The sequence below is a fragment of the Galeopterus variegatus genome, unplaced genomic scaffold (assembly GCF_000696425.1).
Source record: "Galeopterus variegatus unplaced genomic scaffold, G_variegatus-3.0.2 Scaffold1278, whole genome shotgun sequence".
NCBI classification, from domain to species: Eukaryota; Metazoa; Chordata; class Mammalia; order Dermoptera; family Cynocephalidae; genus Galeopterus; species Galeopterus variegatus.
The window spans coordinates 281,190-305,042 of record NW_007727389.1 but is presented as its reverse complement, the minus strand read 5'-3'; the positions used below and the strand labels follow the sequence as shown (position 1 = coordinate 305,042).

The window sequence follows — 23,853 nt, the reverse complement described above, 5'->3', positions numbered from 1 at the left end:
TTAGAAGCAATGTGGAGTGTACACTGTTGTAACTGATTTAGAGCATTATTTCCTTATTTGAAAGACGTATAAACTCACACTTCCAGGGGTGAAATAGACCTTGGATAGCTACTTTGTAGAATGAGGAAATCAACTTGCACACCTTGGTCAACGCCACATCTAAAGTTACAGAACCCAGAACCTAGATCTCCTCATCCTTTAATTCCTTCTCCCACAACTGTCACTTTTACTCCTTATTATATTAACTTGTATGTATTGCTAGGTCTTAGGTGCAAAATTAAGTGATTATAAATGTATACAAAATATATGTCTAAATGCCTCTTATACTTTATATGTGAATATACATTTGGGAAGAAATATCGGTGAATCATATGGTGAGGCATACAATTTGATAACGTGCATAAATGTATAAAAACTTAAAGAATTCTAAATGTGATTCCTTTAGTACTTCTTGGGTTACCGATCACTATAAAATTCAGACATTCTTTTAAGAAAAAGAATACTGTTTTTAAAATTTAGAAAAATGTTTTAAATTTACACCCTTTTGAAATACTAGAAACTTGAATACATCATAGTGAGAGGAAATTGTTCTGTGAAAGCGAAATTACTTTAGCTGGCTGTTTGGTTCATATTTAGACAGAAGTTTATTTATATCTAACTTAAAAGTTGTGTAAAAAAGTGTCCACGGCTTAGTAAATTAAGTAGAAAGTTATTAGGATTATAAATTCCTTTACATCTTCAGTAATTTTCTTTAGTACAGATCTAGCAACAATTTTTATACAGACTGGCTTAAAATGAGTTTAATTGTAGTGTTAATAGTGTTTGCATGTTTGGTGAGTTATGATGAAGATTCAAATAAATCTCCAAACAATTATACAAAAAAGAAAAAAAACAAAACACTTTATTTTCCACAAGAGCAATAAGAAAAATTAAATCATTTCCCACATATTGTTTTCTTAAAACAGAGCCTACAAAGACATATTCAGCACCAAATAAAAAAGGGAAAAAGAGAAATTACAAACAGCCATAGAATATAATCTATAAAGCAAACATTTAATATTGCACTTTGTTTTGCTAACATTTTGGATTTTACTTTTCTTAACTGAAAAATCAGGAATCTATCTTGAATACTGGAATACAACTGTGAACCTCACACCTTAATGTCAGGAATTGACCAATATGTAGAAAACAGTAATGCCTCTAAGTAAGATAATAAAGATACTTTAAGGAGGAAAATAAAACTTTATTTGATAAAGTTTTATAAATTTCAATTTTTAATCACATTTTGTGACCCAGTGCCAATTATCAGGATATTGGTCATTCTTGCTTCATTTGTTATTTGTAAGAGTATATGTTGATAAGTATTCCAATGCTATGCATATCAACAATTGTTCCCTAGTCAGATGTAAGAAGAGAGAAAAGAAAAGGGATTTTCTGACAATCCCCCAACCCCAAATAGAAATTAAAATCACCAAATGCCCTTTATGCCAAATATTCCATTAGCTTCTTTTGAGGGGGACATTCACAAAATGATTTAACAACAATAAAAAAATATTTCACCCCCATTTCCTTATTATCTAGTTATTAGTTTGCTACGGGAGCCCAAACCCTTTAACTGAATCACTTAAAACGTGATTCATTTTTACACTGGGCTTTCTTCACCCTGTCAGCATTTTCAAACATGAATTGTCTTCCATGTTTTCTTAAAGGCCACTTATGGAAAAGCCTATTTGTTTTGTATGAAGCTTAAGACAGCATTTAATCAGGTCAAGCACCAAGCCAGAGTTACTATTATTTTCAGTCACTTTATTAACTGTGGGGTTAAATGTTAGGATAGATGTAATACCCATTTCACACGTATGTTGTGACATCACAAGATGCTGATTTTCATTAAGAACATCAAAAGCGAATTCCTTCAAAAAAAAAAAAGTACACTTTGTACCTTGAAAAATACAGATTTAAATGTTATCATGAATGCTGGTATATTTGTTTTGAGCCAACTGTAAATTATTTTTAATAAATTTACTGATGTAATCACTGTTCCTATTTTATCTATACTATACTCAGTGATTTCTCATGTTTAGCAAATTGACCTTTAGGTAATGGAAAAAGTACTTTCATTTCTTTTTTTTTTTGTCTTTTTCCGTGTCCGGCAACGGATCGCAACCCTCAGTGTTGCCCCCGTACCGGACCAGGGACCGGCAATGGGATTGCAACCCTCGGTGTTGCTCCCGCACCTCGCTCAGCCAGCAAGCGGGAACCGGTCTGTATGTGAGATCCGAACCCTCGGGCGGGAGCGCCGCCGCGCTTCCCAAGCGGCTCACTTATCCAGTGCGCCACCGGGCCGGCCGCAAAAGTACTTTCATTTTTAAAAAAAACCTGCAAAAATACAAAACAGTTATCCCAGCAAACTTTCTAGTACTTGTAATTTTGAAGTTACACACTTTTTTGAATAAACATGGATTTCAACGCTGTCAAGCTTGAGCAGGATAGCAAATATATAAATTAAGCTTTCTAATCATAACCTCCACATATATTCCTGCTCATGAAAATACTTTGCACCAGTAAAAATGATTTCCAACATATGTGTTTTGGAGGTAATTAACTCTGTATAAAAATAAATGCACTTTCCCCTCCCTTCCCCAGTGACTGGAAAACTTCCATACTTTAAAAATAATAATTTTAAAGAGCAATAGCCCTTAACTCTTTGCTGGTGCCCACTGTACTGTCTTTATTACTCCATTCTTAGCTCTACTAGTTTCTTCTTGTAGATAAAGATAAAAAGGGAATGTGGGTGGATTATCACTTTTGTGTATGTCCCGTTTCCAAATTTCTCTCTCCAAAAAGCCAACCAAATAAACAAAAATATAACTCAACAGTGCAACAAAACACAAATAGCATTCCAACAGTTTGGCAAGTGATGCGTTCACCTGAGATTAAGTGATTTTAGGCAGTCAGTAACAAAATGCTGTTTTGCTGTAATAGTAGAAAGGCAACAAATTCCTAAAAGAAATCAAGAAGGTATACAATCTTGACAGTCTCTTATTAGCTTCTTCCTCTTATCTCTTTTTTCCCCACATATCTGTTGCGTATCTACTACAGTAGGCTGCAAAACATACAGCAAAAAGGATTGGCTTGAAGGCATTTGATGTTTGTAAATAAATCCACAATAGGATCCAAGCTGAAGAGGTGATACATGGTCAGCCTAGTAGGACAATTCTGAGCATGTGCATATGCAGGTAAAGTCCAGGCTATATTAAATAAAAAAAGTCAGTGCGTTTTTTTTCATGTTAAAGTTTTTTTCAAAGCTTTCTTTTGTTCCTTGTCGTGCTGACCACAAACAAGTTTTAAAAGAGTAACAAGAGTCTGGCATAAATGGGAAGGAAGAAAAAAAAAAAAAAAAAAGCCGTAGTGACATTGAACTGCACAATGTAAGCATTGAGCATGTGCAAATTTTCAAATCAAAAGAAGGAAATCATCCCTCTTTACAATGTGGTGTTTTGACACCTATGACCATAGGCTATGAAGACTGCTCTTAATATGTGCCAGTTTTAGAGGAGAAAAGCTTAGATCTTCAAGCATGTTGGAGCAGTCCCAGAATGTTGCTATAGGCTTCTAAAGCATGATAACTGGTTGTTTCATGTATTCGCCATTTTTCTGGGCAAAAGCAATTCCACTTCCACTGAAAACGTGTCTCCAAGATACTTCTCTGTCCTCAGCCGGAAGGGATATAGTTCGGAACCCACATGAATTTGACTCAACCAAGTGTTCCTTCAACGAGAGGGGCAGGATGGTCTATCATCTGCTGATTGATCAGGATTTGGATCAATCTAGAAAGAAATGAGAAAAGATTTATAGGTTATTTGATGAGGTCTAGGAAGAATGCAGCAAATGACTATACATTTTTAAACTAGTATTCAAAATCAATAAGAAAGAGTTTTAACAGCTTATTAGCAAATTATACCCAGTTATTCCCTTTTCATAACTGAAATGCTATGTGAGGAGAAAAAGGTGCTGGTATTACCTATAAAGTGTCTGATATTCACAATCACCAGATTATCAATAAGATTTATAAAAGGTCTGACTGAATAGTCCTCTATTTCACAAAAGTTAATGTTAAAAAATCCCCTTTTTATCAGTGAATGAAGATTTTTTACTCAGCATTAGTTGTACTTAAGACTCAAATACACAATGGAGAAAAACTTCATAGCAATTATCTCCATTGATAAAGTATCCCTTTCATTTTTTTCTACAAGGAAGTAAACTCATCTCTTCCCTAGGCTTTGCAAAGAATGAAGCTGTATAAATAATGCTCTTGGTGCTTACGTGAGGTAGTAACTCATAGATGTAAAACCCCAGAGAAAGCCTAAAATACAGTGTGTATCAGGAAATTACAATGCTGAACCCAAAACATTCTAGAGGCTTCTCACCTTCTATTATCTCTGGAGTGGACTTTCATATGCACACTTAATGAAAGTGAATGTATTTTAGGGGCTTCTCAGTTACAAAGAGAATGGGTACAGAAGGGCAAAACGTTGGGTTTAATGTATTTCTTTTATTGAAAGGTCTTTTGGACAAGACCCACCCACTTGCAGTTATATGTGGGACAACCCAAAGTGCCTCAGAAGCTTTAGGTAAAACAAATTTTTGAAGGAGAAAAGCCAAATAACTTTTAGTTAAGTCACACCCTGAACCTATTTCAGGGTTTTAAATTATCTTATCCTTAGTTCATTTTAAAAGAAGGCACAATTTCATGACAAATTGCTTGAAAGTGAATTACACTGAGATTGCAATTCTTTTAAAATGTTCCCTCCAATATCCAGGAAGCTGCAAATCAAGTCAGAAATGACTGACTTCATACGTAAGACAGAAATGTCAAAATAAAAATGTAACCACAAAGTCTCTAACAAGCAGCAGAACACTTTTAGTATCTAAAAGTAGATTTTATGAATTGGAATAATGGAATAGAAAAAACTAGGTCTAATCCAGAATTTGCAAGAACAGACTCTGAATCAATGAATAGAGAGGATCTCATATTAATCACACCCAAAGGAAAATTGACTCTTCTAGTTACTGTGTTTAGAAAAAGAGTAATTTGTTGAAGAGTAAAACAATCCCCTTTATGTCTAATTTAGGAGTAATATTTAATTGCAAAATAACAGTGTAAACTATAGTAACCAAAAGAAAATGCTGACTAGTGACTTACAAAATTATTTTGGTATCAAGGCCAAACTCAAAGCGCCTCAAAAACATTAACAATGGGCTTCAGTCATTCTGAAATATACTGAAATTGCTGGATTCCCCCTCACCTCCTTGCCTTTACATATGCTGTTTTTCCTGCCTGAACTCTTCTGCCTTTTCAGGACTATTCGTTCCTCAAGATTCAGCCTACCAGTCACGTGTTCATGGAAGCCACCTGATTCCCAAGCCCAATAAGCTGCTCCTCACATGAGTTGTATATTCCCATCATACCGATATGTAACATTTTGCTTCTAAGTTAGATTTTCCCACTAGTCTGTGAATTTCTCCCAAGTAAGGTCATGCTTTATTCACATTAAGTGCTTAGCTGCCCATCAATGTGAGATGAATGAAAATAGTCTAACAGTATGGGAAGAATAATGGTTAAGATGTTATTGTAAATATCCTATTTTCTCCATGACTGATGATGTTAAAATATGTAAGAATTAAATTTGAAAAAGGCTATGAGGAAGATAAATTCTAGCTAATCAAAGCTTGCAAAATGCCAGTTCTATCAATTCTTGAAAATATGAAATTATTCCCTCAAAAAATGTAAATAATTTCAACATGAGGTTATATCATTATCTCATTTGCCCAATATAAGTGAAGTCTTACTTCAGTATCTACCCTAATCTTAACTTTTAATCTCTTCTAAACTATTTGTTCTTCTATTATCATGATAATAAAGACCTAACTATATTTTTTAAAGTTTACAATGCTCTTTCCCAAGAGAGCCAGCCCACTTGAGGAGTTGGTGCTTACCTCTGAATAAAGAGGTGGAGGCAAGAACCGAAACTCTTGGATATATGCAAACAGTGGTCCTTGAAGTGCTCTCTCAAAGTCATCACAAGCACTCATTGGTGCAAGATTGTTTCGTCTTTGTTCCTCTGTTACCACTTCTGCATAGCTGGGTGGTGCTGAAGGAAAAATATACACGCAATTCGAACAGCACGTTCTTATGCATGTCAAAATACACAGAATAGTAGGTATTAAAAAGGAATGTCAAGGCAGAATAATAATAATCTGTTATGTGATTAAAACTAGGGAGAGACATAATCTAAATTTAACATTAGGAGCATACCTCCTATCTTTATAGAAAGATAAAAGTTTATCTAGGGTCATAAAATATCAGAAGCAAAATAATGTTCTTGATAACAAGAGATTAAGCTTAGATATGCATTATCAAATTACCTTCAGGCCTTTCAGGAAGGGATAAACCAAGCCAGTTCATATTCATGCTACATTGACTGCTTACACTTGAGGTTCTGCTACCAAAAGGATGTAAAGGAATGGTACCAATGACAAGTGGCAAATTAAGAAATAAATCCATAGCTCCAGGAATATCCACATACACCTAAACATTAAAAAGAGATATTAGGGTTAGAAAGCCAAGTATGATTTTCTTTTTAAAAACTAATAACCTAATTTTAATGTTATTTGAGGCCTCCATTTACTTCATTTTTTACTTATTACATGAAAAGTTTTTCTTTTTTTTTTTTTAAAAGATGACCGGTAAGGGGATCTTAACCCTTAACTTGGTGTTGTCAGCACCACGCTCATCCAGTGAGTGAACCGGCCATCCCTATATGGGATCCGAACCCATGGCCTTGGTGTTATCAGCACTGCACTCTACCGTGTGAGCCACGGGCCGGCCCAAGTTTTTCTGTTATGTACAATACTGTATAGTATGTTTACACAAAGTAAAATTAGTAATTATAATCCAAACTACATAAAGATTTACATATATTTGTATATATCATATTTGGAATATAAAAATCAAATCTGGATGTAAGACAAAATGACATCCTGATATCCTCATAACTTTAAGACTTAAAAAAACCCTCTTAAATCTATACATACCATTAGTGAATACTCCACACGAATTATACTACAGTCAAGGATAGAGGGAGAAACCGGTGGAATTTTCAGCAACTTGCCATTCCATGTCTCTGTCTTTCCAGATGATAAAGATTCCCCACGCAAGTTAGCCACAAGCTGTTTGACTTCCTTCATTTTCCCTTTGGCATAGAAGGCCTGTGTTTGGTAAATGGCTGCCTTTGGCACCACCATTCGGGAAGAGCAGTTCTCGATCTCAGCAAATATCTGAATTGATTCACCTATAGAGGGGGAAAAAAAATCAATCTCTCTCTCTCTACTGTTAAAATAAAACAATTAAAGATTCTTAAATCTAATGATACTTCAGCTACATGGATGAAAAACTGTACTAGGAGTAGCAAGTAGCTATGAGTCATAAAATGTTTATTCATTTACACTAGCTATTTGAAAAAGGAGACTACATTTCAATTTGTGCAAAGAAACTGGATAAGCACAATTTGTCTTACTTTACCAAAAAATACTGTAATTTGTTTATATTTACAAGTAGTATTACACATTTATACACAAAAACTAAGTGAAGAAAGACTTTTTTGTGGGGATCTACCTCATACATACCTGGGGTATAGCCCTTCCTTTCAATTTTGGCACTTAAGGATATTGGGCCTGAGGTACAGAACCAGCAACAGAGAGTCTTTTCTTTTGTGCCTGCTTGGGGTGACTGCAAGAAATAAATTTAGAGAAAGAGATCAATGAATTGGTACACTAGCAGAATATATAAAAATACAATCCTAAATTCTTGGAGAATTTAAAATTAATAGTAGTGTTGCTTTTTTTTCTGTACCCATACTTTTATTTTTTTTTTAAACTAACGGCTTCTGAGTTATACCATTATTTTTACCTTTACATAAATTTTCATTCAATTAAAGAAAAAGGGTAAAGCTTAATACCTTATCTCATAGACATACTCTATTTACCTATATAGTAATTAAAAATCAATGAAACAAAAAAACCCTTTCCACATTCCTTGTAAACTGCCTTGAAAAAAAGGCAGCAGAGAAAGCAACTTGGTTATTATCCCAAATGTTAACGTCTTTGAGAATGTAAAAATCAACATGTGAAAAAGAAAAACTGCCCATTTTTAAGGTTAATTCTTATTTGCTTTAAAGATGTTATCATTTACTTAAAACATAGTTTTTGAGGTCAAATTTGAATTAATCTCACAGAAAATGCAATTAAAAATTCCTTTCATAAAGGAGCTAAGTTTTTTCATGAAAGTGATAATTCCCCATTATTTGACAACTATCCCGATATTGGAATAATGCCACGTAGTACAAATTTTAGATTATGATATTTTCAAGTAAGTGATATTGTCTTATAATAATTGAAACCACTGTTCCTCTTCCACTATAATCATTCAGGGAACAGATCTATTTTTTGTTACTGCTGTCATATTCTTAGTAACAGACATTTCATACCATATACTGGTCTTACTTTTAAATTTATTTAGTTATTACAATATCAAAAATACAAGCATATTCTTCATTAATTTGTGTGCTCTTGACGTTCTTTAAAACCATTTTTTAAAAAATTATGAAGACTGCATAGTTTAGGTGATTATTCTTCAGTATTTATATGCCAAAAACAAAGAATGAAGAATTCAGTTAATTCTTACCAGTAATGAAGGAGTGTTGATATCTATATGCTCAAAGACTGTAAATTCCTTCTTTAATTTTACTGGTAGAAGCCAAGGCCTGTGCAATTCGGCTTTCACCCAATAACGCACACTGCCATGTCGGCCTTCAAATGAGGTAGCAAGTGGTCTGTGCAGAATATAAAGGTCAATATATTAACCTTATACTTCTTTCTAAGAATCACACGGTAGGTCATAATAGAAGTGTTAATTTATGTTCAACTGTTTATGTACCAATGAAGTATCAAACATTTAATTTAAAAATATTTCCAGGGGCTGGCCAGTTAGCTCAGTTGGTTAAGAGCATGGCGGTGTAACACCAAGGTCGAGGGTTTGGATCCCTGTACTCTCCAGCCACCCCAAAATAAATTAATTAATTAAAAAAAATAATAATTCCAAAGGGATAAGTCATTGGGGGAAAAATCCTTTTATTTCCAAATAGCAAGAGATAATAGTTAAATATTATACAAATTTTGCTTTAAAAAGCCAGAAAAATACAATCCCTTTCATCTAAGAAGAGGCTACTTTTAATGCTCGTGGCAAAATTAAGAAAGTTTAATGAGCAGTTCTTGAAAAGGTCAAGATTTTAATTTAAAAAATAAAGGATGGCTTAACTATTTCTATTGAGAAATTCTAGACATTGGTTAAACATTCAGACCAAATTCCCTACAGTACTTCACTTCTCATTAGCTAGGAATTATTACCTCATTTTATAGCAACCAATTAAGGTCTAGAAAAGGCCTAGAATAGTCATTATAGTTCACATTTTGTAAATTCCACTGAAACTCTGAAAAATTGCTTTTACATTTTCCAGTTTACTCATGTTCTAATTCTTTTTTGGCTATGTTTTCTAACTTTATAGGCTTAAAAAGAAAAAAATATTCCTATTGACCTATATCAAGAGAATCAAGAACTGTTTTTGAACTCTGCCAGATTTTATTACTTGTGTAAGGTTTTATTTTGGTGAGTTTAGCCCCTTTCTCATAATTGTATTAGAAAATGAAATTATGTTATTTATGAGGTAGAGTGCTAGCTTAGATTAATATGAAAAGCACTGGCATTTTTACAAATATATTTTGCATTTTAAACTCCCACATTAACTTGCAGTGCTTTTAAATCGTGTTCTTTAAGCTAGTCTTCTAGAGTTTATGTTAAACAATTTTGGTTTACAGATAGAATAAAAAAAAAAAATTAAATGACCTCTGAAAATATTCAGGCCCAATATTAGCTTTATTTTATCCAGACAAATATTTTTCTCAGAAAGTAGATTAGGGCATTATATTCAAAATGAAGTTCTCACTGTGGTAAACAGAATACTCTAAGAAATACCATTTATGAATTCTATGTCCATATAACAACTCAAGTACTAGAATTAACAAAACAAATTTAGAATTATCTAGATTTGGCACTTGATAAATTCCTATGAAATCTAAGTTTATTCAGTACAAGTGCCACTGTGCAGGTTCAATATCTGTTAAAAGGAATTATTAAAAAAGAAAAATTTATAAAATCTCTCCCAACAATCTGTTATTAAGAATGTACCACCTTTCCTTCTTCCTTTCATAATATATTCCAAGCTTTATGCTAAGGTATCTCTGATGGATATTTCCTTTTAAGTCAAGATGGTAGCGTGTTTTGTGTGATCTTCCCAATAGCTCTCTACATAGAACTTTTGAATCCATATCAAAAGAACATCACTTCTGGGGCCGGCCCGGTGGCGCACTGCTACAGTGCGCAGCTTGGGAGCGTGGCGGTGCTCCCGCCGAGGGTTCGGATCCCACATACAGACCGGCGCTCACTGGCTGAGCGAGGTGCGGGCGCAACATCGAGGGTTGCGATCTGTTGCCGGTCACGAAAAAAGACAAAAAGGAAAAAAAAAAAAAAAAAAAAAGAACATCACTTCTAAAGTTAGGATATTCCTAAATTATTTTTACCTTCTAAACTTACCGCTATTGGTCAGCATTAGCAGAAAAGGTAGAACATTGAATTTTTATAAACTGAAACTACTGAGACTTGATATGTTCTTTCTTTTCTGATAATGCTAATTAACAATATACTAAGTATTTATAAAATGCTTACTATTTTACTAGCGTCCTCCTATTCACTCACATTAGATGAAATACTATTCATGTTTTTAAAACCTCATAAACTTTGGGACAGAAACCAAGGACTGAGCTTGCTTTCTATAATTTTGCCACACTATATTAAAAAATAGCTTCGTATGTTTAATATATCGTTTTCCTCCAGCAAGTTTCAGTAATGAAAAGGGTTTTTTTTTTAAAAGTATAACTATTTAAATTTAGAATTTTTAATCTTTAAAAATTGAAGTATCTATGAAAAATGCCTGTATCTATGAAAAATGCCTACTACTTATAATACTTACGTCTGTGGAAGCTCAAAGCTGAATGCATATTCATGCCTTCCTGAATGAATAGTGTTGAAACCTTCTTCAGAAGTATCATCATCTAAAACAAACAGAAAAAGAAAACAAAAAAACTTACTAAACCATCTCTCTCTCTCTCTCTCTCTCACACACACACGTCATGGTGGCTTAACTTTAAAGATACTTATATAACAATTTAGGCCACAAGCTTTGGAGTCTGACAGATCTGAGTTCTAATTCCATCTTCTTCACTTCCTCTGGATAAAATAAAAATCCTGAGCCTTCAAGTTGCTTTATCTGCAGAACTGGGATAATGAATTCTTACACCCCATAGGCATTTTTTTTTTTAATGGAAAATGATCCAAACTGTAAAGCATCTGTCTAATAGACAGCATATATTCAACAAAAGTCTCAGGTCTCAAATCATACTAAGATAATATCTTTCCAACTGTTTTCTCAAATTTGTCTTATTAAAGACTACAATATATTAAGGGAAAACTGCTAATGTCAGTTTTAAAAAAACGTCAGATTTGGGGAAATAATACCGAAGATGTAAATAGAATATATGTTACAATTCCAAAACCACAATAAACTTTTTGTCAATAGATGCTGGATTAAAAAAAAAAAAAAGTCAGTTTCACAGTTGAAAATAATTCCTTATTGACCTAAAATGATTGCAACACTCAGTTGGTGCTACCAACAGCTAAAATCCGCATATGCACTAAGTGTACCTTAATCAATTACAAAGGCCAGGATTTCAAGGTGTCTGCTTACAAGAAAACAATGTCCCACATCCTTGAAAAATGAAGTCCAATTAGGGAGTCTCCAGTTGCTACCAAAGAGGGATGACTTATTTCGTAACCAATTTCTTCTCGTCAAATGCATTATTTTTTAAGTGGCTGTTTAAAGAAATGTACTATCGAAAATATGGGAGGGGTTCTGGATTATTAAAATGGTTCTTTTACTTGTTCTGCCTGGATAATTACACAAATGTCCTATTTAGTTTTCTCGATGTAAAAACCTTTGTAACTGGCCACCAGAGTAGGAAAAATTGATACTATCATTTAACTTTCCCTCACCAAAGTACTGCATATACAGAAAACCATGATGCTTCCATCAAAGAAAAAAAAAAAAAAAAAAAAAGCACCTATATGTCAATACTTTTACTTGAAAACCACGTCTATATACTATTTTCCTCATCGCCTGTGCAAAACCCCTGAACTGATTTCAACAACGAAAACTAGCTGGCGAGTGGGGGGCCATTTAAATTCGCTCCCTTCGAAGCCGCCCAAAGTTTTCCTTTCTCTCCCTTCCTTCCCTTCTCTCTTCCTTTTTGTGCCAGCTCAGCAGTCTCATTGAGAACGGCGGCGGCGGTGCCGCCGTGGTAAACAAGTACCGAGCTGTCAATCAAGAACTAGACCGGAGCAGGAGAGGACCGGCCTAAACCGGCGCGAGCAGATCTCAGCCGGCCCGCCCGCGCGCCGCCGCCGCTCGCGCTCCCCGCTATACATACAGCATACGTCGCGCGGTGCTCGCGTTCGCGCTCGCGCCCGCGCAGCCTAGACTGCGGGACCGGGGGCGGGGCAACTGCGCCGCTGCGCTTCCGCTTTACACGCCCCTGCCGGTGACCGGTTCGATCTGGCTGGGGCCACTCTGACACCTTTACAGTTGCAGCGAGGGAAACAGGGGCGGTGAAAGGGGGAGCCGAAGGCCCCGGGAAACAATGAGAGGGGGGCAAGGGATACTCGCCAAGGAGATACCCACCCAGATTTTGATACCAAAATCACTTTTCCATATCCTCCCGGCCAGCCTCTGCTGTCTCCCCTCAGGTCAATCAAGGTAGCCAGTCTAGTGACTGGACAAGTCAGGAAACACTTTTTCTAGGCTGAGGGGAACAAGCGTTTACAGGAGCCACCTGACGCCTTCCACCCGTTAAATAGGAAAACGGGGTACTGCTAAACTTCCCCACCCGAGTTCCCTCTGAATAGTATTTTTAGCTAAAGTTGCGCCCACGGCCATTCAGCACCTGTAAGGCCGGCTGGAGCTCCTGCCCTCTACTCGGCTGAAATCTAAATCGTTTCTTTCAGTGACTCCAAGCAGGCCGGAGTGAGAGGCGACAGAACGTGATGTGACAAGGTCCCCGGACGCCCACAGAAACCCGGGAAAGGACGCGAGCAGGGGCGGGGGCGGCGGGTCTGGAGGGACCCTTACCGGCGCACGCCGGTTCCAAGCCTCGCCCCAGCCGGAGCGAGCTCACTCTCCCCACCCGTCCGCGCCCAATCCAATCAGCGCCTGGCATCGCCTTAGCAACAGGCTAACAAACCCGGCTCCGCCTATCACCGGTCGCCCAGGGCGGGATCTCAGTTACCAGGCTAGTTAGAGAGCTCCCAATTTCAAGTCATTGAAACTATTCCAGGCTAAGAGCTCATCCACACGTTGCGGGGGTTGGGGGGCATCTCATGGGGTGCGGGGCACCTAGTTTTCTTTACCGTGAAATCGTGGTGCAACTAATGAAATTGTTCTTCCCCACAACTCATGGTTCCACTTTTCTCTCACTGCAAGTCTCAACTCCTTAAAGATAAACCTTTGTTTCTTCTCTCACATTTTATAAAAGGCTGCATGTCCAGAAAGGTTCAAACACACTCATGTGTCTGCTTTTCAATAAATACCAGGACTGTCATTAGGCATGTGCATTTCCTATCAGTGTGAACGCTTGAAGAGGTTAATTAGAAATTATTTTAGGATGCAAAGTCCCTATGTGTTTAACTATGAAACCCTTACTGAAGAAGTGAGTTTATCTTACTATTTAAAAAAATAATGTACTAATGCTGTGACTCAAAGCATCTTTCATTTCTCACTTGCCTTAGTTCAATTAGCGTTTCCCCAGAAGGTATATTTTTAATATAAAAAAAGGTAAAAATATGCCTCTATTTTTTCTGAGAAATCGTCACCATTTCAACTAAATACTGCATTAAAAAGGAGAAGCACAAAAATTACATAACCAGTTTTAACATTATATTCTTCTTGGGCTAGGAATTAAGTCATCGCCACCACCTGACGCGTGTAACCAATCTGCTGAGAGCAGAACAAGCGCCCCTCCTCACCACCCCCCAGAACTGGTCCGAAACAGGATTGAACCGCTTCTAACAAAGGGTGGAAACTTAGAAAAACAAGCTTAGAGTCTCCTATATTTCCACAATGTAGCCATTTAAGACAATAGACTGGAAATCTCAGGACCCCTTCTTATTTTGACAACCCTTCATCTCTCTCTTCTAACCCAAAATCAAATCCAATGTGCCGTATACTTTTCAATTCCATTTGACTGGCATGGGTTTCATTGAATGCACGTTCCAAAGTTAGACATGATGCTCGGAAAAGAACATTACTGACTCTAAATGGCTTCTAAAACTGACTCAATACCAACCATAAGGACAGATACTGTCCTTTAAAATAAAGAATGCTTGATGTACATTTCTAAAGGAATTGGAAAGAATAGGGAAAAACACGTGGGGTGTTGATACCATATGTCAAAATGAGCCACGGATACCCTGTATCAAAGTCTTTTGTGTGTCAGTATTAAAAATGAAACACACCTATTACGCCTCTTAAAAATGTTTTCCATTTCTTCATTGTAGCTCAGTTTTTAGATCTAAGGATGCAAAGTAAAAGGCAAAAAATCTAATATTGGATTGTAGTTTTTCTCAATTCATTTGAAAGCATATTAGTGAAATTACTGAATCAGACTGAAGCAGAATTTATAAGTATGGTGCAAGTGGATTACAAGTGCGTATGGCACAGACCAAGCCGGGTATAGATGTAGTTGAATAAGTGCAGTTTGCAGGCACTTTGCAGATGCCTGCATGCATTATAGCTTAACACACGATGAACGTCAAGGAGAATCCAAATCTTCCAACTTTGCTAATCTTTATCAAACTGTTGTGTTATGCTAGGAGTAGAATTAATTCAGAAAACTGAAAAGGTACTTAAAAAAGTCTAATGGCTTCTGAATAATATAAAAAAACTTACCTCTTTCGTGCCCAATTAAGATGTCTTTATGGTTGAAATATTCTACTTCTTCAGTGTAATTCTGTGTATAGGCAGTATTGGAGCCGGCGTTTCTAGATTCAGTCCAGCGTACTTTCGCATGTCCTCTTGCATGAATTTTAAGAGATTTTACTCTGATTTCCCCAGTAACTTCTAAATTCACCCTTCCTGAGACGGTATCCCCACTAGAATACACAGGGACATTGCTGTCATTAAGACAGTCAAAGCTTATTGTTAAACTCTTCACCTTTCCCAGCACCATGTTTATAACAAAATCTATAAAAATATAATGTAAGACAAAAAAAGTCAAGATCGCATATAAAATGTGATCTTTACTTAACACTGATCAACGTCTGTGCCGTGCAAAAAGCTTGCAGGCAGGATCAGTGATTCTTTACAAATAGTTCATTGAGATTTCTTAAAAAGTCAGGGCAGCAGAGAGGCTGCTGCTCCGCGGTCCCGCTTGTCTCAGTGGTCTCCTTACAAAGACGGGCGGCTGGAAGCTGCCAGCTCACTTTAAGAGCAGCTTTGTGAAAAACAACCCCAGTGCGCACGCGCACGCCGCGGCTGCTGTCCGCCCTCCCTGCGCGCCCCCTCCCGCGCGCAGCTCAGTCTCTCACTAGCTCGCTCGCTCGCTCGCGGGTACAGTAGGTGCAGAGCTAGGGGAAGAAGGCACTAGTGCTGCCGGGAGGCCGAACCTGGCTTCGGTTCATTGTGGGCTCCTATTGGTAGGCAGGCTACCGTAAACCCTCGACGTGCTATCTGGAGTCCCTTACCGAGCGCACGCTAATAGATAATGGCAGAGGGGAGCACGAGGGGACAAGGGCTGGGTGGGGAGCTGTTTGCAAAGCCAAGTAAGGGTAAACTGCTGAGTGACCAGCCCGAAGCGTGCGTTACCGGCACTGCGGGGTTTTGCCACTCGACTGGATGGGAGGAGGAAAAAGTGATGTGTGAAGAGACGTGGGGGGAAGGAGAGAAACCGGTTGGGCAAGCGGCTGGTTGCTGAACATAATCTAACGAATTTCGAAAGAAAACGTAATAAAAGCCAGACAAGAAATATTGTTCATAGGCAAGAGCATGCTTGGCTTGGATTTCCTTTAAAACCAGTACTTTGTAGGCAGGGTGGAAGTGAACTCAGTCTAGGCCATAGGAACCTTAGGAGAATAAGGAACAAGAAAGAGAAGCAAGTATAATCAGTAGGCTTTGTTTTCTCCTCCATCTCTTAATTAGATAGCACCATAAACAACCAAGTTGTTTCCATGATGACACTAGGGGAAAAAGGCTTGACCACTTCCTTGAAGGAAGAAAAAGTCCTTTTTAAAGATACCACCTACAGTTAGATTTGCAGGGCATGGCATGATTACAACTGTATCCAGAACAGAGTTCAGCCTAAAAAAGAACCGCTTTATAAAAGGCAGTATGACATAGTGATTTAGCTGACGTAATGTTTACAACAGTGAATGTTTTGGTAAAAAATAGCTGTGCTTTCGTCACATCACAGTGAGATTCAGAGCACAGCAGCATAAACTCATCTAGATTATTGGCAATCAACAGAATTGCTTATGAGAAATATAGAAAGAAAAAAATATGAATCTGTAACTATATATACTTTACCAAAAATACTTTGGAAGATTTTTGGCATGTTTAAACATTTTAGATTCTTTTGCATAGTATATTTGGATAGATTGAGTCTATGAATCATAATAAACTAAGCTCATTGGTCTTGCTGTTTTCTTTATTTCAGAAGAAACTACATTTTATTTAGTTGGTGTGTAGTTAACAAGGTAATATCTTGGACTCTGCAGCAATATATTGAAAATATAAATATGCAAACCATTTGGGCAATTAATGGGCAGGCCATTTGTCTCAGTTTAGATTGTTATGCTTAAAATTATGAATTTGTGTATTTATTTGAGTGGGAAAAATTCTTTCTCCTCTTGGTTGACACCTGGTGGAAAATCTAGGTAAAGTACCTGGGGTCTTGTACTAGCTTTGATACCGGATACTACTTGTGTTTTTTCTCCCCCTAGCGGTAAAAGTGTTGAATTTACTAAGATGTCCTCTTTTTTTTCTCAGCATAAGGTCAATGATAATTATTAAGCATTAGAATAACATTGAACAAGGAGCTGATTTAAAAGTGCGGTACACAAGGAGCACATTAATTCGTTACAAAATTTATGTTTAAAATTATTAAGGGCTAGTGAACAATGGCTGCATTTTTCAAAATTTGTAGTAAAATTTCTCCAATTAGAATATAACTTATTTCTGAAAAATAAGAATTAGCTATTTAAATGCACTAGAATTGAGTACAATAAAAAAGAACATTAAGAAATTTATTTACAGTTTTAACGTGTTAAACGATTCATTCCTGTCCCTTTACATTACGCTATTCATTATGTTTGAAGCTTTTAGGATCTTTTGAATCATTGTCTCTGTTATTTACTTTTCTGATTTAAAATTTTTCTTTTTATTGTGTCTTCCTAAACACTTTGGTAACTGGCAAGTTGCCAAGAAATTCTTATCCACTGTTATTTTTACTTAAGATCCCATTCACTTACCCCAATTATCACCTTTCTTTGCTTTAGATTTGGTCACATGACTATTTCTCAAGTGTCTAAACTTGAGTTTATTTGCTTCATTTTGTTTTCCTCCTATTTATTCAAACAATGAAAACATTGGAAACAAATGAAGAACTCTGGCACCTCTAAATTTCTGTTTATCTTTTCATTTCTAAAAGGAAATAAAAAAACACTTGGACCAAATTTTGAATGTTTTCTCTTGTGACTTTCATAACAACCCTTCAGGCAGCTTAAAATGCTGTACTATAGCCATTATCTTGGGCTTCTTGGCTTGCTTCACTGGGCCCTTATTGCATTTTGCATTAAATTTAAGCTATTCATCTTACCACCAAGGCTCTTTCCTACTGCACCCCAGCCTACGTCTCACATGGCATCTCCTCCTACTGATCCACTAAGTCACTATATTCCTGTCAAGTACATCTTCTGTCCCCTTTGTTAGCTTGTCTCACTGTTGCCAATGTGCAGTTACATGCTGTTTTATGTGCCCAGAACAACATCCCACTACTGTGTGATCTCCTTTCCCTTCTAACCCCTCTAGTAGTTCAGTTGGCACAACCTAGTAAAAGTCCCACTAGAAAGAATAACTATCTCTTTCCCCCTTTCATAGCTTCTTCAGAGCTTAAGTAGGGAATCTTTTTTTGTTTGTTTGTTTGTTTTGTTTTGTTTTTTTTGTGACCAGTAAGGGGATCGTAACCCTCGGCTTGGTGTCGTCCACACCACGCTCAGCCAGTGAGCACACCGGCCAGCCCTATATAGGATCCGAACCCACGGCCTCGGCGCTCCCAGTGCTGCCGCACTCCCAGCGCCACACTCTCCCAAGTGAGCCACAGGTTCAGCCCGGGATCTGTTTTTATAGTATTTGTTTCTTGGATTTTGAATCAAGTGGCTCCTCTACCTTCCACTCAATCTCAGGAATTTGTCAAAAACTAACAAATAATAATTGCTATCAAGATACATACTGTGATACTGAAGAGATATGTCAAAATGACAGCCAAGTCTGGAGTTTTTCACATATTATACCAAAATGCTCAATATCATTATTAAAAAAACCCAAGCTATCTTTACTGAAAGTTTTGGTGTTTGTCAGAAAAACCATACTAGTAGTCAGGATCTGTTTCTTAAAGAAACACATGAAATCTGTGCTTAATCTTTATTTTAACTAGTACCTGATAGAATTGAGAGCTGTAGAATTAGGTATTTTTTTTTCAAGTATTAATTCTATATTTCAAGGTTTCGTAACTCTGATTTACCCATTTAACAAGATGCAGCAAATGTGACTGGTGTAGAGACTGGAGGGAAGATTTGCTATATTAGCAAAATGAGTAAGATTTGTTTTTCATATTTGAGAGTGAATTGCATGTTATGTTTGTTACGTTCTTCATACTTAATAGACATTTAAATATGCTATGGATTTTGTGATAAAATTCAGTATCAAATTTGGTTTCTGTTCTCCCTTATTGAGAAATAGTATAATTTGTGTTATATGAACACCATTTAATCTGTTCTTTGATTTTTTGATTAAAAGAAAACTATTATTCTATCCATCTGGAGGTATGACTGTTAACATTTTGGTATGTTTCCATCCAGATGTACAACTAAAAGAAGAGCATTGCCAGCTAAGCTATGACGCTTCTTATCATGTAGATGATGAGTTGGTAAAGTTTATTCATCCAGGTTCAAATGACGTCTGGCCTACAAGAAAGATTAGAAATGCTACATTTTTTTTTTTCCTGAACTATTTTATGACTTTTAAGCAGGCACAACTTTATGTAATGAGAGTAAAAAGATTCTTATTATAATAAGATATTTTCTTGATGGACATTCAGTTTTAGTGGCAAAGTATAATAGAAAGGAACCAAATCTTAGTTTTTTATATCAAATTCATATTTGGCTGACTGGAATTTTATGTGCAATATCTTACTTGGGAAATGTTGCCTTTCCAGCCATCTATGTTTTCTCTGTTGATGAAGGGGATCACTGTTATAAATGATTTTAAAAACCCAAAAAGCTTGTTGTTTATTGCCACTACCTTTTCAGTATTGTTTAATGAAAGCTTTTTCCAAGAGTCTGCCAGCTAAGGTTAGTTTTATGTACTGTTGTTAATTATTATCCTTATGTTATGATTTAAAAATAGAGAGAATTATTGCTTCTCTCTCATCCTTAGCTCAGTTTTTTATGGCATTATCTTTCTTGTTGTTGGATAATTTTACTTGAAGAAGTAGCTACTATAAAGGAAGTGTTTGTCAGGGAAAAGCTGTAAGGAGGAGGGGCAATTTAAATGTAAAAGATTGCTGAGGAAGTAGGACTGGGCAAAGATATTATGAGTAAGATCCTAAAAACACTAGGAACAAAAGAAAAAATAAACAGATGGGATTATATCAAACTATCAAGATTCTGCACAGCAAAGAAAAAAGTCAACAGAGTGAAAAGATAACCTACAGAATGAGAAAAAATATTTGCCAACTATACATCCAACAAGGGATTAATAACCAGAATATACAAGGAACTCAAACAGCTTCATAGTAAAAAACAAAGAATACAATTAAAAAATGAACAAAGGAGCTGAATAGACATTTTTCTAAGGAAGACATACAGATGGCCAACAGGTACATGAAAAAATGTTCAACATCACTAATCATCAGGGAAATGCAAATGAAAAACACTTTGAGATATCACCTCACCCCAGTTAGGCTGGCCATTATCAAAAAGACTGAGAATAATAAATGCTGGAGAGGATGTGGAGAAAAGGGAACTATACTACACTGTTGGTGAAAATGTAAATTAAAAACACTAGGAACAAAAGAAAAAATAAACAGATGGGATTATATCAAACTATCAAGATTCTGCACAGCAAAGAAAAAAGTCAACAGAGTGAAAAGATAACCTACAGAATGAGAAAAAATATTTGCCAACTATACATCCACAAAAACACTAGGAACAAAAGAAAAAATAAACAGATGGGATTATATCAAACTATCAAGATTCTGCACAGCAAAGAAAACAGTCAACAGAGTGAAAAGATAACCTACAGAATGAGAAAAAATATTTGCCAACTATACATCCAACAAGGGATTAATAACCAGAATATACAAGGAACTCAAACAGCTTCATAGTAAAAAACAAAGAATACAATTAAAAAATGAACAAAGGAGCTGAATAGACATTTTTCTAAGGAAGACATACAGATGGCCAACAGGTACATGAAAAAATGTTCAACATCACTAATCATCAGGGAAATGCAAATGAAAACCACTTTGAGATACCACCTCACCCCAGTTAGACTGGCTATTATCAAAAAGACTGAGAATAATAAATGCTGGAGAGGATGTGGAGAAAAGGGAACTATACAAACAAGGGATTAATAACCAGAATATACAAGGAACTCAAACAGCTTCATAGTAAAAAACAAAGAATACAATTAAAAAATGAACAAAGGAGCTGAATAGACATTTTTCTAAGGAAGACATACAGATGGCCAACAGGTACATGAAAAAATGTTCAACATCACTAATCATCAGGGAAATGCAAATGAAAAACACTTTGAGATATCACCTCACCCCAGTTAGGCTGGCCATTATCAAAAAGACTGAGAATAATAAATGCTGGAGAGGATGTGGAGAAAAGGGAACTATACACTGTTGTTGGGACTGTAAATTAGGGCAGCCATTATGGAAAACAGTATGAAGTTTTCTCAAACAACTACAGATAAAAAGATAGAACTACCACATGATCCAGCAATCCCACTTCTGGCTGTGTACCCAAAGGAATTGAAATGATCATGTCAAAGGGATATCTGCACTGCCTTGTTCATTGCAGCTCTATTTACAATAGCTAAGATGTGGAACCAACTTAAATGTCCATTAGGAAATGACTGGATAAGGAAAATGTGATATATCTACACAATGGAATACCATACAGCTGTAAAGAAGAATGAAATTCTGCCATTGGCAGCAACATGGATGGGCTTGGAGAAAATTAAGTTAAATGAAATAAGCCAGGCACGGAAAGAGAAATACTGCATATTTTCACTCATAAGTAGGAGCTAATACAGAAGGAAAGAAAAAAAGATCACAATTATACATTGAACTTTCAGAAAGAGAGAACAGACCTATGGTTACTAGAGGTGGGAAAGGGGGAGACCGAGAGGAGTTAGGGGGAAATTGGGTAAAGGACACAAAGAACAATTACAACTTGTAATAATAAACATGCTAATAATGTTGAATCGATGGTCACATATTGTACGCAAATACTAATAGTCAACACTGTACTTCCAAAATATGTATAATAAATTATGTTTCAATTAAAAAAAAAGAACTCATTGCTTCAAAATTCTAAGTGTTTCAAATGACCTTTTGTTTCAGGATCAGAAAATAGGTTAGATGATAGCTCAACGTTCAAATCACTCATTAATCTATGACTTAGTGAATTCCCATGGATAATCAGCAATTGGTTTTACATTTATGGTTTTTGTAAAAATAGGTTAGATGATAGCTCAACGTTCAAATCACTCATTAGTCTATGACTTAGTGAATTCCCATGGATAATCAGCAATTGGTTTTACATTTATGGTTTTTGTAACACAAACATCTTTTTAGTTCATGTATAAAGTACTTAAATGAATATATTTTAGTAGAAACATGGGGCAACTAAAATTTCCTGCTTAAAATTGATGTAACATTTTGTAGTCATGCATGAATTTCAAATTATTTTGCTGCAGAGAATCTGATAGAAAAGAATTTAATGCCTTATTATTTTAGACTTTGAAATATATATGAAGGGTTTTATGGGCATGAGGGTACCCATGCTGTTACAAAGATGCACAAAACCAAGTATCCAAAGTGAGGAATAGAATTAAATCATGAGTAATTTACAGATGAAAGTAATATATTCAGTCCTTTTCTTCAGGAAGTGGGAGTAATGGTTTGATAAAGCCAAAATAATTTTGTGAGGTATGGTTTAAAAACAAATTTAGAAAGCTAGAGTAGATATCATTTTACCTAATAGCTCTAATGTTCAAATGATTTATTTTATGCTTAGAATTAAGGAACACTTTATTTCTACCAGTGGATGGCTTGAATAGAAAGTCATTTAGCTTTAATTTAATTTTTCATTTATTATTACTTTGCTGTTATTTGGGTCTCTTTTGAAAGCTTGGTAGAAGCCCTCAAAAGGTGAATGTATAAGAACAAACTGAGCTGAGTGCTATCCCTTCCCTTGGGTTTTTCTGCAAATCAATGAAGAGGGAGAGAAGAACCTTTAACAAAGATTCACTTCATAGACTTATGGCCAATAGGAGATTGTTGCAGGGGAAAGACTGTAAAACAGACACATGATCTTTAAGAGGATAATTTCGGAAAGAACAGAGGCCATACTGTTATTCTATTTTTAGAACTAGCCTTTCTCATCCCCACAAACCTCAACGATTTTGTGTTCTAATCACATTGCTTTTTTTCTGTCTCTGCAGTGATTCTTGATTTTATTTTGAAAATGTTTTTGCTGTCATATGTTCATGTTCACATAATTCAAGTCATAAAAAGTTTGTTGTTCACTCCAAATGAAATGAAATGTTGGTCACTGGCTAGGAGACAGTGGTGGCCAATAGGTGACAAAGCTAGTTAAGTGAGCTGTGTAAAAAATCACAAAACATCAGTAAGGAAGACCCATAGGGGAGTAGTAGGAGGGTGAAGGGCAAGAGAACTGTTCCCTGGTGAATGTGGGAACAGAGCAGGATGAGAAGAGAGCTGCAGTGGACAGAGAGTCCAGAGACATCTCAGGTGGTCATGCTCACCTCGAAGAGTGGACATGGGGCAGGCATGTCTTGTAATTACAGCAAGTCGAGAAGTCTTTTCAGGGGACTGGGAAGCTTAGCTGATAACAGATGGAAGGAGAGGAAGAGGGTGTGGAGTGAAGCGTTTTTTTCCCTTTATAGGTGTATAGGACATGGATATGTTGGCCAAGAAATCCAAAAACCATGAGGTTGTATGCTGACTGAGATGTGTGTGTGTGTGAGAGAGAGAGAGACAGAGAGAGAGAGAGAGAAAGAGATGATTATCATTGCAACAACTATAAAAATACCATATTTT

The 23,853-nt window shown here is 36.2% G+C and overlaps 1 protein-coding gene across 2 annotated transcripts; it reads right to left on the bottom strand.

Moving 5' to 3' along the window:
* Positions 1–2,371: 2,371 nt before the first annotated feature.
* On the bottom strand, positions 2,372–15,674 carry ARRDC3 (arrestin domain containing 3). 2 transcript variants are annotated; one of them, XM_008576047.1, is made up of 8 exons: positions 15,174–15,674; positions 11,148–11,229; positions 8,747–8,894; positions 7,690–7,792; positions 7,099–7,355; positions 6,430–6,592; positions 6,001–6,155; positions 2,372–3,830 (listed from the first exon to the last, which is right to left on the bottom strand). In XM_008576047.1, exons 1-8 carry the CDS (start codon positions 15,451–15,453, stop codon positions 3,774–3,776), a joined length of 1,245 nt encoding a protein of 414 aa, XP_008574269.1. In that variant the 5' UTR covers positions 15,454–15,674; the 3' UTR covers positions 2,372–3,773. The 2 variants fall into 2 exon arrangements, with proteins under 2 accessions (XP_008574269.1, XP_008574270.1); XM_008576048.1 differs by lacking the exon at positions 2,372–3,830 and having other exon boundaries at positions 6,035–6,193.
* Between the last annotated feature and the right edge of the window lie 8,179 nt (positions 15,675–23,853).

Bases quoted from the DNA above. Each gene is read 5' to 3' on its own strand.
- ARRDC3 (XM_008576047.1), bottom strand. From the start codon at position 15,453: ATGGTGCTGGGAAAGGTGAAGAGTTTAACAATAAGCTTTGACTGTCTT. The intron at 11,230-15,173 runs GTAAGTTTTTTT...TGTTTGTTTTAG, and splicing joins CTTAATTGGGCACGAAAGAG to ATGATGATACTTCTGAAGAA. The intron at 7,356-7,689 runs GTATGTATGAGG...CCCCCTCTATAG, and splicing joins AAGGAAGGGCTATACCCCAG to GTGAATCAATTCAGATATTT.